The sequence below is a fragment of the Mesocricetus auratus genome, unplaced genomic scaffold, assembly GCF_017639785.1.
Source record: "Mesocricetus auratus isolate SY011 unplaced genomic scaffold, BCM_Maur_2.0 Super-Scaffold_100006, whole genome shotgun sequence".
Lineage (NCBI taxonomy): Eukaryota > Metazoa > Chordata > Mammalia > Rodentia > Cricetidae > Mesocricetus > Mesocricetus auratus.
This window is the reverse complement of record NW_024429190.1, coordinates 49,240,738-49,259,082: the sequence shown is the minus strand read 5'-3', so window position 1 is coordinate 49,259,082 and position 18,345 is coordinate 49,240,738. Positions and strand designations below refer to the sequence as shown.

At 35.1% G+C, this 18,345-nt stretch overlaps 1 protein-coding gene across 2 annotated transcripts in view; it reads left to right on the top strand.

The window, feature by feature from the left end:
- The window catches only part of Gabrg1 (gamma-aminobutyric acid type A receptor subunit gamma1), a 68,985-nt gene that overhangs the window by 38,541 nt on the left and 12,099 nt on the right, over nucleotides 1–18,345 (top strand). For both annotated transcript variants that reach the window (XM_040747154.1, XM_040747155.1), the window contains exons 4-8: nucleotides 8,693–8,913; nucleotides 10,276–10,358; nucleotides 12,842–12,979; nucleotides 13,103–13,255; nucleotides 15,874–16,085. In XM_040747154.1, coding sequence (XP_040603088.1) covers nucleotides 8,693–8,913; nucleotides 10,276–10,358; nucleotides 12,842–12,979; nucleotides 13,103–13,255; nucleotides 15,874–16,085 — 807 coding nt within the window. The remainder of the gene's footprint in view (nucleotides 1–8,692; nucleotides 8,914–10,275; nucleotides 10,359–12,841; nucleotides 12,980–13,102; nucleotides 13,256–15,873; nucleotides 16,086–18,345) is intronic.

The window sequence follows — 18,345 nt, the reverse complement described above, 5'->3', positions numbered from 1 at the left end:
CGATAGACATGGATCTATCCGCATTCTTCTACATGCCAGCATCCAGTTATGACAGCACCATTTGTTAAAGATGCTTTCTTTTTCCATTGTGTATTTTTAGCTTCTTTGTTGAAGATTAGATGTTCATACATATATGAGTTAATATCAGGTTGTTCAATTCGATTCCATTGGTCTACCTGTCTATTTTTGTGCCAATACCAAACTGTTTTCAGGACTACAGCCCTATAGTAGAGCTTGTGTTCAGGGATGGTGATGCCTCCACCCATATTAACTTTTATCACCAATTATATAAAATCCTCTTGTCATACATCTTATTGTAGAGCAATATAACACATTTTAATATGGCACTAGCAAAGAAAAAAAAACAAAGTTATGCATGAGTCACATTCCCTTCTTTTGTCCTCTGTGATCTGGTGTGCTGATTGCCCAGAAGTTATATATTACATGAAAACATATTAATACCCAAGTGCCTAAAATTCAAAATATGTTTTATTTCTTATCTTAGAAAAAGCCTTATGTGTTATTGTTTCATTAGGTTTATGTTATATATTCCTGAAATATTTTGTTTACATTTACAATCTGTGTGTAGAGGTCAACTATGTGGAAATTATCCTCTTCTTCCACCTATGACCTGGATTCTGAGGATCAAATCAGGTCACTAGACTGACATGGGAAGGAGCTTTACATGACGATCCATCACACTAACTGAACACTTTTATTTTACTACATTTTGAAATATTTATTGTTGCTTATCTGATAAACATCGATGCTGTTGCTTCTCAGAAAGAAAGGGTCTTTTTTATGAGAGATTTAAATAGCAGGAAACGTGATATACTATGTATGATTTAATAAATCCACTGAAGATAATCTTAGCAGCCATACTACCTTGCCATGGAGGCGGCCTTGCAGTGGTAACACAGGTGGATCTCTGTTATTTCAAGGTCACACTGAGAGCTATACAAAATTGATCCAGTCTAAATGAGAAACAGAGCTCAGACAAAGGTGATTTCAGCAATTGGGATTACACACCTTTAATCCCAGCACTAGGAAGGCAGAGACAGGTGTGATTTGGCTAGGCAGAGAGAGGAATACAAGGAGGGAGGAGTCAGGAACCCAGGGGTTACAGTCTGAGGCTTGGTGCAGTCATCATTTGCACTCTGAGGATTCATGGAGACAAGATCACCTATTTAGGTCTGAGGTAGAGGGAAGAGCTACTGGCTTGGCTGCTTTGCTTTTCTGGTCTTTAGTGGCTTTATTAAATCATAAATAATATATCATCACAAGAAAAGCTGCCCCATTTAAAAAAAGAGATCTATTTTTAATCAAGTAGATAGATATAGAGATCAAGATCTATGTTATGAGTGCATATTGATTTAAAACGTTAATGGCAAGTCCAGTACAGTTTGTTTCGTAAGAGAAAATTTGATGATGAGTTTCTTTCCCATATTTCAAACAGATGTGGTGGGATTCAACCTAGTGACAAAATCACCAGTAAATCAAGTAGGGAGGGAGAAAGCCAGAAGAAGGGAGGAAAGAAGAAAGGAAAGAAAGAAGGAACCAGCTGTTTCATTGTGATGTTATAGGTGTGGTAGCTGTGATCAAAACTTCCTAAATGTTGTGGACCCTTATGAAGATACTTCCCTGCAAGAAAAATCAGGAGAGCATGAAAACACAGAGTATGAAATTGTAGAATAATTATTTTTCAAAAATAAAATATATGTAATAGAAAGAAAATTAGAATGCTTTGTGAAAAATTATATTTAGTCATCTGTGCAATGAAATATTTAAATGTGTAAGTGAATACATTTGTATCTTACAGATGGTGTTTCACACACCCAAATCTGAGTCTTAATGGCTTTTCAGGTTTCATTTCCCAGGAGTGTCTCTGGGTATCTCTGAACATCTCTTCAAGGTTGCTCATTTCTTTCTATAGTCGATGATTATTTTGGTAAAACTCAGAATACAGTGAAAATACAAACACTATCCTATGAATGTAAATCTTTTATTTCTTCCATTCAACTGAGAAATCTGACAAAACTGACTAAAAATGTGAGATGCGATAACATGAAAATAAGTATGAACACACTTAAAAAACATAATAGAAATTTATTCCTACCACCAAAAATACCCATTTTCCCTTGTCTGGAAATAGAGAGGTGGATAATTTTGTTTAGATGTTCTAAAGCCAAAGGAAGCTAGCCATTTCCAATGTGATAGCACCATGACAGGGATTTCTGTTATTTTGCTTTGGCTAAGATTACCAGTTATTGCCCAAAATAACATTCCTGAACCTTTTTTGAAGTTTTTATTTCTATCTTACTAGTATACATTACAGCAGTTTTTGAATAAAGCAAGCTAGCTTCCATACTGTGTGTCACATGGTCACAGGAGAGCTTATGAGAACAAATTCAGTTCCTCAAAGAGGAACTTGGGCCACTGGAATTCCAAACTTGAGACTCTAGTTGTCTTTCAGCTCTTCAGAGTTTAGACTCGTCACACCTCTATTGGCAAAGGGGCCTGTAAGCGTTTCAGGATGGGTCGGGACAGGATGGAACAGGAGTGGGTCAGGTATTCTAGCACTCGGGAGTCACAGAATACTGAGTGTTAAACAGCTCAGGTGGAAAGGTATCCTGGAGCTCGGGAGCCAAGGACCACCACAGGTTGCAGTAAGCTTAGCAGCTTACAGCCCAGCCTCAGAGAAAGGCTTCTCCGGTGTATCAGCTCCTCTCAGGCAGGACAGGGTCTTCCAGCTGGGGGTGTTCGCCTAGTGTAGCAGTTTTACTTGGCAGGAGGTTTCTGGGCGAAGTTGCTACAGTTCAGCTCTGCTCCTGGAGAGCAGAGACCGGGAACTGGGAGCCAGGAGCAGAGTGTAACAACTCCGCTCTGCCAAGGAAGGTTTCCCGGGGCAAGTGTTGCCCTGCCCTGCCCTGCCCTGCCCTGTCCTGCCCTCCCCAGGGTCACCTCTGCTCTGTCACCGCCGCAAAAGAAGATCTTCACCCAAAGCTCATCCAAAGGGGTTTATTGGAAGGCAGCTGGACCAGCCAAGCTGAACATACACAGAGTTTATATAGGGATTCCTAGGGGTGGGGAAGTTTTTCCAGAGTAGGGATTGGTCCGATTTCAGTGCTGAGCTCAGATTGGATAGAGCTCTGCTCCGAGATTGGTTACTTTCTTTTACACAGGATTAGGGTCAGATTTGGCTCTGGTTTCAGGGCCAAAGTGTGTTTCTTTCTCTGGTCCTTTTTAGTCTTTTGGCTCCAATTTTAGGGCCAGGGTATATTTCTTTCACTGACTCTGATTTCAGGGACAAAGTATGTTCCTTTGACACTGGTTTTAGGGTCAGGGTACATTTCTTTGGTTCTGATTACAGGGCCAAAGTGTGTTTCTTTGGCTCTGCTCAGGGTGTGTTTCTTTGACTGGTCCCTTTTCCGTACAGGGCCCATTCCATATAAGTGGCCACTCTCTCTTTCCCCTGTCCATCTAGCCTAACTGCTCTTTCTCTGAAGAACTGATGGCTACAAATACATGAAGACAGTTTTGTACAGATCTGAGTGCTTCATGTCTAAAGAAACCTGCTTATACTGGGCCTTTCTACTGTGCTAGAATCTCCCTAAGGCTGGGGAGGTTCTTATCTTTTATATCATTGGGTGTGGTTTAGTTGTTCTAATTTTCCTACTTTTCATACTTTACTTTTTGATATTATATGAAGATTATCATGAAACTTACAAATTACTGTAAATACATGATCAAGTATGATACAGAAAAATCAATAAATGAACAGTTAGGACTTTGTGGTCTTTTAATGCGATTTGAGCAGTATATGGATTTAGAGCTATATTTATATCTCAGAAAAATGAGAATTTTATATTAAATGCACAAAAGCTTACAGATGTAAAATATTCTGTGTATTTGAGGAAATCACTTCTCAGACACACACACAAAAAAGACCACTCCTTTGCCCTGAGAGGTTTCCACTCTGAGACGCCCACACCGCAAGCAACTCCGAGGTATCAGGAAAAGAAAGACCAGATGTCCAGCTGTTTGTACTAAGAAGCGTCTTTATTTTGCAAGTGCTGAGAGGTCTCTCTCTTGTAGGAGGGAGCAGTCTTATATATATAGTCTTACAATCCCAGGTGGAAGAGAGCGTTTTCCTCGTGCTAGATGTTGGTGTCAGTGGGGCAATGCAGGGGCAGTAAGTCAGGACTAGAAAACAGGATGCACCTGTGACTATCAGCTTACAAACAACTCAGAGACCCTGTGGGGCCTAGGCCCCAACAGCACTTCTTTATCATCTTAATATTTTTGTATTTTAGAGCCTTATGATCAATTTATTAATCACAGTGCCTTGGATTTTCCAAACTTCTGTCTGCATGTTCCTTATATAAATAGGTCTTTTAGAATATTTCCCAGCTAAAAACAATCTCTACCAGTTTATTTCCCATTTATCTATTCCTATTCCAAGCTTTTATTGATTTTTAGGGTTTTTTTATATTTTATTTTCCAGTTTAAATTTAGATAAGAAACAAGGTTGCTTCACAAGTCAGTTCCAGGTCCCTCTCCCATTCCCTCCCCTCCTCCCATGCCCTCCCTCCAACCCCCCCCCCGTTATCCCCTCATTCCCCCAGGGAGGGTGAGGCCCTCCATGGGGGTTTTTAATCAAGCTCATTTTTGTGGTGATATATTAATGATTTAATAAAGCTTGTTTGAAGGATCAGAACACAAAGCTGGCCACTGGCATGGAAGCTGGACAGTGATGGAACACCTTTCAAACCCAGGACTCAGGAGACAGAGATAGATGGATCTCTATGAGTTCAAGGCTACTCAGAGATACATGGGAATGAATCAGTCTAAAAGGGTAACAGAGCTCAAACCTTTAATCCCAGCATGAGAAAGGCATATAAGACAGAAGGAAGGTGTTCAGGTTCAGTCTTAGACATTCAGTTACCAGCCACGCTCAGGATTTGTGGAGACAGGATCACCCATTAACTCTGAGGTAAAGGTAAGAGCTGGTGGTGGCTGCTTTGCTTTTCTGATCTTCAGCTTTTTCCTAAAAACCTGTCTCTGGTTTATTATTTGGGTTACACATATTCATTTATTAGAATTTTCCATTGTTGTCCTCTTGAAGCAAACAAATTGAAAGATCAGAGTAACAAGATTGCCAAAAATTGTTTCCTGAACAAGGTAACAAATTAATAGGCATGATGTTGGGTGATATTCTCAAGCTCCATTCACACATACAAAATAGAGCAAAATGATTGACAGCTGAAACCAAGATTCATGGGAATGCCTTTAATCTCTCTAATTGTATTATCACTTGACATCAATGCTCTCACTTGAAAATTTGAGAAAATAAAGCTCATCAGATATTTTACTCATTGTGATATTCTCAAGCAGCTTCTATTTTCACAATAATTGAGAAAAATGTATTTGATAATTGTGAACTGTTCACTTAATGTTCATATAGTATGAGTTCACTATTCGTCTCTCTCTCTCTCTCTCTCTCTCTCTCTCTATATATATATATATATATATATATATATGTCTTTGTTTAGCTTACAGCTGACCATAGTTTAATCCATAATTTTATTTTATCCATGTGATTAGGTACTTAAGAAGATATTTACATGAAGATAGACAGACATGATCAAGATCAATCAAAATGAGGGGATATTGGGGGGAGTTGGAGGGAGGGTATGGGAGGAGGGGAGAGAAACAGAGAGGGACCTGGAACTGACTTGTGAAGCAACCTTGTTTCTAATCTAAATTTAAATTTAAAAATAAATAAAAAATTAAATTGAAAAAAATCAATCAAATGGCCCAATAAAGTTATATATCTATGTTAATTGCTTAGGGGGAATATGCATTTTGTGTGAAGATTCTTTCTTTCCAAAAGCAAAAAGGACCCCACCTGCAATACTGAGCTATCCAATACTTTTAAGTGTGAGATGTAGTACGTAGTTACAATATGCAATGTTGGCTACTATAGTAATATGCACTTATGATTTTGCCTGACTATCTTATAAATCAAAGTAGCACATTTTTCACATTTATTCATTTTGCTGGTTACATTTCAACCAGACAGTAAATTTTACAAGACATGCCAGACCTTAAGTATTAAATGTACTGTTCCTTATCTCAAACTCTTTCTTCTAGAAGCTATTGTACTTGTTCTGAGTCAACAGAAATTCCATTTCAGATTTTTTTTATTTTTGTACAGATGATTATAACCTTTAAATAGGAACATGAAGTGCAAGAACATAGTTTGATCATTTCCTGGAAATTACTATGAATGAGTAAACAAAATTGGATTTTTTGATTACATATAAAATGGCACAGACTTTAATAACCTTCTTATCTCAGTAAGGCATTTATTAAGGATTAGCAGTTTAAAGGTACTTGGTACTGTAGCTCCTGCAATGCTTTGTGAAGGACAGCTTACCAAGAAATATGCTCTGCATCTCTTTCTTTTGAACATAGATTAACAGTGGGTAGAAACCTTTTACTTTTCTTTAACATTTTATATTTAGGGAAATCTGACCTGTTAGAAGTCATGACCCCTCCTATAGCAATGAGCACATTTAGAATTACGTATTGTAAAACAAATTTCTGTGCTGAGTGTATGGCCATGTAGGTATAAAGCTCTGGGTCTGTGGCCTAGCATTGGAATTAATACATTCCTTGAAGCTGCTGAATGGTGTTTATGCTTTTTGCAAAATTCTATTACTGGGAAATTAGTTCTCAAATGCCACGTTTGATGCTATCTTAGGAATTGGAAGTCAATTATACTTAAGTGTCACGATGCTCCTTATACCAGCCAGTGCTTGTTATTTCCCAGGCCACAATCCTGCCTACTTTCTTAGGAGTTTTCTGCTTTATTTTTCCCTTCCAAGTGCATGATTTGACTGTGCTAAATAGCATCGGCTATATTCTCTTGCTAGCCTGTACAAGGTCTCCTTTCTGCTCATATTTACTATTACAAAACAGCTTTTCATCATTGATAAGTTAGGGTCGGGCTTAAAGGAGTTGATCTTTTGACTAAGAGAGGAAGACATTTAAGTAAATCCCAGTTGATCCCCAATATTTATTAAGTGACATTTGTCCTGGTAAGGAAGTGAGTAACGATATTAAAAATAACATATGTCCATATATTTTCCTCAAGATTCAAGGATCAGTCAGGACAGTAACATTTGCCTTGCTGGACAAACATAGAGATTATATTTCATAGCACTGATAATATTCAGTAAGGCAATTAAGAATCCATGCTATAAGTGTGTGATGAAGCTTCCCTCTTGATTTATCTCTATGTTCCAGTAACCAAATGATAAATAATCTTGCTGCAATCTAGGACTTGATCCAACTTCCCTGTTGGGACATTGAATCCCAGACTGTTTGCTCATTAGACTCCCTGGCTTAAAAATAAGATATTAAATACTCATTAACAAAACTCACAGTCATGCATCCATTTCTTAAGGCAAATATTTCCTTTCAGGCAAATTGACCAATTGCAAATATCACATCAAGCAAGAGGACTCAATCTTCCCCTGCCACATGTAGCTAATATGATACTCCATATTTTAAACTGTTTTTCTTTCCTCTTTTAAGGTCAAAGTTCTAAACACATGCAAGCAAACAGCCACAGAGAGACACCTTTTTTTTTTTTTTTCGTTCCTTCCTGTATTTTTTTCTTCCCTTGATTTTTTTGGTGAAATTTTTTATTTATTTATTTTTTTTGGTTTTTCGAGACAGGGTTTCTCTGTATTGTTTTGGAGGCTGTCGGTCCAGCCCGGCCTCGAACTCACAGAGATCCGCCTGCCTCTGCCTCCCGAGTGCTGGGATTAAAGGCGTGTGCCACTACCGCCCGGCTTGGTGAAAATTTTTAATGCTTATAAGATTGCAGGCTGTTTGTCAGGATCCCAAAGTGGGTAATATCTAATGCTTATAAGATTGCAGGCTGTTTGTCAGGATCCCAAAGTGGGTAATATCTCATCTGAGGGCTCTTTCTTAACAACACGTCTTGCTCTTGCTGGTTACCACCTTGTGAACAGAAGGTTGACACCTAGGACCTCATTATTAAATTTGTAAGTGTCGATTGGGAATTATGAACTCTGAAATGGGAACGAGTTCTTCATTTTTCATCACTTGAAAGCTTTGGAAAGCATTTATTATTGTGACATGTATTTTCATTTGGAAAGTTTTAATAACAGGATAGCATATAGAACCACTAATGTGATGTTTAGCATATTGTAATTGCTTAGTTGGTGATTTTATAGCCAATATAATACATTTATCACTACTGTACTGAAATAATGGGATTCAAGTTCTCAGACTAAAGATATCTTGAATTATTTTAAATAATTGATGGATATTTGCGCCTTGATTTTGGACATGATTATGGAGGTATGGTGTAAATGTAACCAAATTTATCATTGTTAAGAAGATAACTCATCATTGCTAAAATTGATGAATTATGAAACTGAAAGCAATATAAAAGGTAAAAGTCATAGAAGGCATGTAGAATTACTAGAATTCACTTCATGTGAATCACTTAAAATCCTTTTAAAAGAATTTTAAAACACCAGAAGATTGAGTCTGAGTGCTATTAATTTAGTTATTTTGTACAACAAAATTTCAATTTCCTAAGGAAAGCAGCCCAAATGACAGCATTACCAATGTCTTTTTTTTAATCTTTTAGGAGTATACAATAGATATAATTTTTGCTCAAACCTGGTTTGACAGCCGCTTAAAATTCAATAGCACCATGAAAGTGCTGATGCTTAACAGCAACATGGTGGGAAAAATTTGGATTCCTGATACTTTCTTCAGGAACTCAAGAAAGTCTGATGCACATTGGATAACAACACCTAATCGCCTGCTGCGTATTTGGAGTGATGGAAGAGTTCTATACACTCTACGGTAATATTTGTTATAAACTTCAGTTATATTATCAATTCTCAGATAAGCCTTCCTAACACCAGCAGAGAAGGACACAGGGACTCCATTCATTTGCAAAATTGGAAAATGGTGAAGTATTTCGGTGATGCTTTCTTTATTCAGAGTTGCTATTATATGAAAAGTGTGGGGACAAAAATTCGAACTTCCACTTGGAAGAAGAAAAGGTAGTGCCCTATATTTTTATTTTGTTCATTTATTTATTTAATGTTGTCTTAAGTATTTTATTTGCATGTATATGAATTTTACTTGCATTTTAATACACACGTGTCTGGTGAAAACCAGAAGAGGGACTTGGATCCCCTAAAACTGGCTTACAGATGGTTGTGAGTCACCATGTGGCTACTGGGAACCAAAACAGGTCCTCTTCGAGATCAGTTAGCTTTTAGCTTCCGAGTCATGTGTTCTGTCTTGGCTTATATTTCTAAGTGTATAGTGGAAATTACTGTGATTTTTCCCTTTACTTTATTAATATTCTGATTTTTAGCAGAGTAATAAAAATATTGATGCATAATTTCAAATCTACTCAATTTATTCCCTTCAAAATATATGCTATTATAATCATTTCATTTTTACTATTTTAATTTTATTTTTGAGATTATATTATATTCACATTTCTCTCTTTCCTGTCCTCCCTCCAAACCTTCCCATATAAGCCTCCCTGTTCTCCATCAAATTCATGGCATGTTTCTTCACTGATTGTTGTTGCACGCATATATTTATATTTATCCCTATGTGTATGCATATATGAATATGCATATGTATATACATACATATTCTTAAATATAACCCATTCAATTCATACAGTGTTACACATGTTTTCAGAGTTAACCATCTATCATTGTACAACCAATGAGCATACTGTTCTCTGGGAGGGTCACCTTTCCTGCCCCCAGCTTTCCTCAGTTGTCTGTAGTTCTTTGTGTAGGATTGCAAACTTTGGGCGTTTTCGTTTCTGTTTTTGTCATGTTTGTTGGTGTCATTCTTGAAAATTATCATGCTAAATTCAGAGAAAAAAACTGATGCATAGTCTTGTATAATGTATTACTTTCTGAGGCCTATGAACATGTATTTACACACACACACACACGAATTTATTGAAGCTTTATTTTAAATGTAAATATAAAGATTGACACATACAAAGTATCTACTTGGTTGACTGAAGAAATGTTTAACTCTCATATCACTATACTTTAAGGTTGTCTTTGTATTTTGTTTACCACAGTCCATTATAGGATGTCCAAAAGATGTTTTAAAATCAGATAACTGGTTGTTCATGACTTAAACAATTCTGTTTTATGAAATACCTATTTTTCATCTAAATAGATTAACAATTAATGCAGAGTGCTATCTTCAACTTCATAACTTTCCTATGGATGAACATTCCTGTCCACTGGAATTTTCAAGCTGTAAGTGAAAAAGTTTGATAATTTTACCATAAATTTTAACTAAAAATGCTTTATTAGCATACAAAATGAAATCAAATATAATCTTAGAAGAATGTTAGATATTCAACTTTTAAGGTAAAGATACAAATAATGAATTCAATTATTGATTTTAATTAAATAAATGTATAGTGAATATAAATATTAGAAAGTAATCTTTAAAACTTTCAGTTTTATTTCAATGCTTTTTAAATTTATTTTTCTATTTTGCTTCCATTGAAAATAGATTTTATACAATATATTCTAATTGTAATTTTCCTTCCCCCAACTTCTCTAAAAGATTTCTTATCTCCTCTCCTCATTTGAATAACATTCATTTCGTCTCTTCTTAGAAAACAAACTGACAACTAAAGAATAACAATATAAGACAAAGCAAATAAATCGGAGTGAAAAAATAAGCAAATATCCCTTCTTCTCTTTCTGAATACTCTAATGGTCTGTGAATCGATTCTTGCATACAAATGATGTTACAACCAGAAAATTTTGTGCAAAGTATATCAATCTTTCTGATGCAAAATCCAATTTTATTAGATTGGCTTTTAAGGTATATTTTAAAAATTGGTGGAGCGAAAAGTGTTTGCTTAGTAAATAGCAAGTATTTAAAAGACTTTAGTGAGTTGGAAAAACAGTAGTACTTATAAGTTGATTTAAATAAAGAAAAAGTAATGAAATACAGGAAAGTGCTTAAATCTCAATAATGTGAAATAAAAAACTAATCTAGCACTTTCTTACAATATGATAGCTAGAATGTTTTGCTGAAAATTAATTATATCCAATTATTACTAATACATTTATACTCATATATATTTTATATAAATATGTATCTATATAATAGCTAAGTTTTAGAAATATGTAGTCATTTTAAAGTGCTATTAATTATATTGATGAGTTATTAGCATGTTTCCTTCTTAGAAATCATGATTTTTGTTTAGAGTCTGAGCCCCTCCATCACAGAGTGAGGATTAGCAATTCTCAAGTTTTATCCAACTTTGTTCATTTATCTCCAAAATTCGTTTAACTTTATTAATTTCTTGAAATACTTTAATCAGTTTGCCATAGTACAACACACTTCTATACTAATCAGCTCAGATTTCAGTTCTTTGTTTTCCAAACTTTGTCTCAGGAAGATAAATTTTAATTACCATCCAAGGTATGATTATTTCAAATGTTCAAGGCATCCTTTATAGGTAAATATTGATGTTCTGTCACTCTTTGTTCTGTCTTAAAGGCTCCATTACAATGTCTGGGTGTGATCTTCTCTTGGCTTTGACTGATATTACTAGGGCCTCCTACACCCTTGTAAAGGCAATTGAGTGTCAATGGCACAAACATATTAATTATAGTCACAGATTTTCAGGATAGTTATACAAGTCTATGAGTTAAATTCAAATATCCACCTCCCACTAGTTCAAAACAAAATACAGAAAATTCTAGTATAGTCTAATAGTAACACTCAGTGTCACAATTATGTGTTTATTAGTGCCCAGAGAACTCTGTCACTATTCTGTCAAGTTTCTGTATTTATAATAAGAGCAAGCTAGCAAATCACAATGTGAAAAGATAAAGAGACTATAGAAGAAACTGAAAGAGAAACTACTCCTAAACAAGTCAGCACAGATGACAGGTATATTGATTTGTAAAATAAAGTGTTTATTTGAAAGTGTTTACAGTCATTAGCAGACTTTGATTATGTAATGAGATATCCCAACTCATCTGTAGAAACAACAAAAATTTCCATTTTATTAAAATATTCCTTCGCCGGGCATTGGTGGCGCACGCTTTTAATCCCAGCACTCAGGAGGCAGGGGCAGGCGGATCTCTTTGAGTTTGAGGCCAGACTGGACTGACAGCCTCAAAAACAACACAGAGAAACCCTGTCTCGTAAAAACCAAAAATAAATAAATAAATAAATAAATTCGTTCAAATTATTATTACCAGGAGGAAAAGATTTTAGCCATGGGACCTCATATAAGAACTTGTAAGCAGAAAGGTAGGCTTCCAATCAGCCCAGACATGAGGATATTGTAAAAACATATTGATTTCCTGTAGATATACAAATTACCAGTACACAATGGTATAGAATTGTAGTTCTAGCACATGATATTCTGAGATTCTTCCCAGGTTCCAGGTGAATAATGACTGAGACAAATTGAGATATATGAATAAGGACAATAGATCAGCATCAACAACTTTCCCTCATTCTCAAACTACTCAATGGAATGGTAAAATAAAACTTGTGCCTTTAATCATCTTAACTGCTATTTAATTCTTTAAATCATTCAAACACTTACAAATTTCAGTTACTCTTTTCTATACTAGACAAACCTAGTAATACTGAACGAGGGAAGAATTTCAAAGAACCATTGTTTGGGTGGTTTTGGTATTCTAATGGTAATTTACTTAACTTTTGCTAAATTGCATATATTTTATTACAATTTTCTCTCTAGATGGATACCCTAAAAATGAAATTGAGTATAAGTGGAAAAAGCCCTCTGTGGAAGTAGCTGATCCTAAGTACTGGAGATTATATCAGTTTGCATTTGTAGGATTACGAAATTCCACTGAAATCTCCCATACAATCTCTGGTAAGAGTCAACCAGAAGTCAGTGTTCAAGACTGACCACGAATGCCATTGTTACTTAAATATATAAAGTAGAATGGACATTTTACATATTTTACTAACTATAGAACATATCCTTTTCTTATAGGAGATTATATTATCATGACAATTTTTTTTGACCTGAGCAGACGGATGGGTTATTTCACCATTCAGACCTACATTCCGTGCATTCTAACAGTTGTCCTTTCTTGGGTTTCTTTTTGGATCAATAAAGATGCAGTACCTGCCAGAACATCACTGGGTAAGACTATGCTACTATATCATAAGAACTTAAAGATTAATAAATAAAACTTCATGGATGTATATATTAGAAATTTCCCCTAGACTATATAGGGCTTAAATAGTAAAGGACTTTACATACTAATGAACTTGGAATTAGAAACTCATAATTTTCCTATAAATAGAACTTAATATATATTTAGAAAACAGAGAAGGGAAATATCTGAATCTTATTTGATAAATATTTTAGTTACTTTATAACAAAACTTGATTATGTTGTAGCAGAATCACAAATCATCAAGATTCATTTACTAGTTAATAGTAGAATAACAAATTGATGCCCAGCTATTCCAAGAGACAGCTATCTGGATGGAGCATGAGCTTCCTGGTTTCTATAACATCAAAAACATTGGGATTAATCTGTTACTGTTAGAGTTCTTGTACAATAATGTTGATTACAAAAGTAATTTCTAATTTGTACTTTAAAAAATAGATTATGATCATCCTATAATAGCGTGTTGTAGTGATCACATTATAAAATAAATGACTGATTTTGTATGTGTTTTAAGGAAGTGACAATCTATATTTGCAGTATTATACAAGGAAAGCTTATTAATCAATTTATTCATTTTCAAGGTAAAGGTTGAATCACAATGCAATTATAATTGTTTCTGAAATATATAAATTTAAGTCAGTTTTATTTTCAATGTTTAATAGGTTTCCTTATTACTTCTGTGACTGATGGAAAACAAGTTCATTCAATGAACAGAGTAAAGTGAAATTCACATAAATATGTCAGTAATAAATTCTGAAGAATCAATATCAGAAAAAACTTAGGTCTTATAGGTCTAGAGAAGAAGAGTGAAAAAATCTATATTTGTACATTTCAATCATCATGACTATTTAATATATTTTATGTTCATTAATAAAAGACTTATTGAAGCTTCTTTATATGATAATAAATTTATAAATTAGGAACTAGGGATACTGACAACAGTAATCTATTGGCATGAAAAGAATTCATTATCACATTGTTCTTAAGATTACACAGCAAAGAAGTAGAGATTAAGAAATTGAACCTAAATTTGCTTCTCAAAATCTACCACATTTGTGTCATTTTTATTTGTAATAATGGTTATCCATGAAAGAAAAATACTGAGAATGTCTGAGAATTATTTCAGCACGTTCCAGTGGGCACATAAGAGAAAATGTTCCCTACAGCTCACCCTATACTAAAGACTTTTCTGTAGCCATTTCTACTGGCTTTTTTTTAAAATTAAAGATCTTACTATTATATTCATAGTTACAAATCACTATATATTTAGCATTATGCTTAGTGTATTTGAGAGAGTTAAACATTCCATTCATAAAGCTGTTGTTGTTGGAAGAAAGTATGAGAATGGTGTGGGGGTAGTTAGAGAGGTAACTTGATGGTTAGGATCACATGCTGTTCTTGTTCAGGACCTAGGTTTGTTTTCCATCACACCCATGGACTCACAACTATACATCTAGGTGATCTGATCCTGTCTTTCAGCTTCTTGTGCATCCATGTGGTGTACATACAAATGCACAGGTAAAACACTCATACACAAAGGCACTTAAATAATTGTATCTGGAGAACAATGAGGATGACTGTAGTTTCAAAAACAGAGATTATAGAGTTCTTTTCATATAGGTGGCCTAGGGTTATCAACAGTAAAATTAGTAAGAAGACTGACATATAAAGAGAGAGGTAAATGAGTCCATGAATAGACACATGGCCTTGCCTCTGACACATACCAGCATTACACATACTGAATTCTTGGAAATACAAAAATTCATTCTGTGTATTTGAAATATAAAATTATATTTTCATAATTCTCCATGTATCCTTAAGTTTGAAATTTTAGAAATTAAGTTCAAATCACCACATAAGAAAATATTACATTAGTACATAAATTTAGTTTACTTTCACTGGGTAAGATTAAAAAAAAACAACAGCAACAACAACAATAAAAGCCTGCAATAACTGTTGCTTCCAGTAAGTTGGAAAGTATGTATTTACTGTACACATCCAGAAGTGGTAGCTGAGTGTGGTGTTGTACCCTGTGGCGAGAGGGATTCAGGGACATCTGGTTTTCAGATGTGTTGTGGGTGGCTTGTATTTCCATAGTCGTTTTATAGCTTAAGGTGGCTACTGCCTTCTAGTCATTGTATTGCAGTAGAACAGAGAAAAGGAGGGGAAAAAATGTAAGGTATCTCTAGCACTGTTATGTCTTCTAGACATTAATTCCTGGCTTAGTTCCCCAGGCAAGATCTTACTCTGTGGTCCCACTCTGCTGCAGAGGATGTAGACAATGAAATTATTCTTTAAGAAAGCCTCTGTCAACTAAAAATGTTTCCTTTTTAGCTATGGAGGAAGGGAAGAGTGAATATTAGGAGCCAACCTGAAATCCATAGTAATTTGAATCATTGAAATTTCCTACACAAAGAACACAGTGAACATAATGTAACCATGGTTACCAGTAGTTCTTTCTGGCAATCATATTCTTTTGTTTCCATTGTTTATTTCAGTTGACAATATTGTTAAATTAAACAAAAGAATAAAAATGTTCTGCTAAATTACTTTTAATCATCTATTATTTCTCCTTTTCTTCACAGGTATCACAACGGTTTTGACTATGACAACCCTCAGTACAATTGCCAGGAAATCTTTACCTAAGGTTTCTTATGTAACAGCGATGGATCTCTTTGTCTCTGTGTGTTTCATTTTTGTGTTTGCAGCACTGATGGAGTATGGAACCTTGCATTATTTTACTAGCAATAATAAAGGAAAAACCACCAGGGACAGGAAGCATAAAAACAGGACCTCGGTATGATTTATTTTTATATTTAATAGTATTTTTGAGAATTTCACATAGGAACATTGCATATATAAATCACTGTCTCCCCCTCCTTTTCTCACTGTCATCTTTACTTTCAAAAATCACAATCTCTTCTTTAATTATTATTGTTACATGTGCATACACATACGTATGTGAATATATGTGGACCCCCTGGGTTCATTTAACTTGCTCATACATACATTTGTTCAGGGCTATCAATTGGGATTGGGCAAATTATGTGGGAGTTTGTTGCTGGGACAACTATTTTTCCTCTCAGAAACATCTGACTTCCTATAGTAATTCATGTAGAGGTGGGACACTGTAGAATTCTCCTGCCTGCTTTAGCATGTCAGCAGGTGTTGTCATGATGGTCTTGTACAGGCAAGTAGGTTGTTGATTATTCATAGGTGGGTTTCCTTATCATGTCTAGGGAACACGGTTTCTCAACAAGTGTCATTATCCACTGTCTAGTACTTTTCCATTTCCTCTTCCATGATTTGATTTTCACTCAGATTCAGCTTTAGGTGTTGCATATATCACTTGTGGTTGGGTACACCATAGTATTCTGTGTATTTTCACTAGTTGTATATATGTGTAATTGTCTCCATCTCTTGCAAAAAGAAGTTTCTTTGGAGAGTAGTGGGAGTTACACTTCTCTGTAAGTATAAGCATAGGTATTTTGAAAATGGTTAGAAATAATATTGGATTAGGATTTGTTTATAAATAGGATGCTTGAGAAATAGGAAAAAAGATAAATAAAATGAAAGTAAAACTAGATTACCTATAACTAACAAGACAGAAAGCCTTATTTATAATATTTTAATTTACTCTATTGGTCTTCCTTATGAAACTTGACTTTCATTTTTTAATACAATATCCTGTAATGACACTACCACTACTCAATATCCCCCAAGGATATTAGAATCATATCTTCATGTTTCTTTAAAGATTATTTATTTATTTTAATATGTTTAGTTGTGTTGGTCTTACCAACATGTACATAGGATCAACCACTCTGGCCTGAATAATTTTCTAATGGTCATTCTCCTAAAGAAAAGTGAACCACAGTTTTCGAGCAACCGTCAGCTCTTAATAGTTCTAATCTAGTGGGTAGTTTCAGAATCCACAAACTACTACAAGCTAGAATTCTTAACTGTCTTGATTCTGTGTAGGCAATCACAGATGCTGTGAGTTCGTTCATGGAAAAGCCGTGTCCAGAGGATGGCATTACACTACAGCCTTTGCTTGCTCTTACATTCTTTTTGTCTCCTTTTCCTGAAATGTATCAGGTACCTTTGTGGGTGTGATGATGGTGATATAGATGTTCTCTCTGTAACTGAGCCCTTAGAGTTACTCCAAACAGTTTGAATAGTAACTACTACCCACTGAAATAAGCTTCTCTAACAAAAATTGTGGCCAGAACAAATCTCTGGATATAAACCTGAGTACTTATAAGGCAGTTTGAGAACATGATTATTTAGTAGAAGAATATGCATGGGTTCTCCTCTATAGTCTAATCCTTCCCTAGCAAAGAGTTTTGATCTTGTTTTCTTCCTATGAAGCAGGCCTAAAGTCTAGTCAAGAGACCAGCTGGTTACCCCTTGAATACAATTTCATTACTGTACAGTGTACAGATACTGTTTAGAAGGTCAGTAACAGTAGATGTACATTCTTCCCTACCAGCTTGCATACTCCTTTCAGTGATATGAAAGATAGGCAGCAGGTAGAGATCCCTGGTCAGTTCAGGATTGATTTCTCTCTAAATGTCACCAATGCATATAATATCTTCAGTAACAGGGCCTAGTTACAGTGAACAACTGAGAATAATGAGAAAAGACTATAGTTTTGGTATGCCATTGAGACCTCCCTGACCAAAACTTTTAGGGGGTAATCCCATTTCTTCAGCTAAGATTTTTCTTTTAGTAACCCATCTCTGCTTGGAGTAGTATTGTCTGTTAATATGGAGTACTTATGTTAAAATGCCCTTTTAAAATAATATATTTTAAATTAGCTTACAAATGAATGGGGTCTCTTGAGGCTTCTTTTACACCATTAGTTTTGGTCAATCCATCTCCTATCCTTTTTCCTCCCTCAGTCTTTGATTTAGTTATTGGTCTACTGCTGTGAAGAGACACCATGAACAGTGTAACTCTTATGAATGAAAACATGAATTGGGTGCTTCCTTACAATTTCCAGAAGGGTCATGGGAAGAAGCAGACAGGTATGACACTGGAGCAGTAGCTAAGAG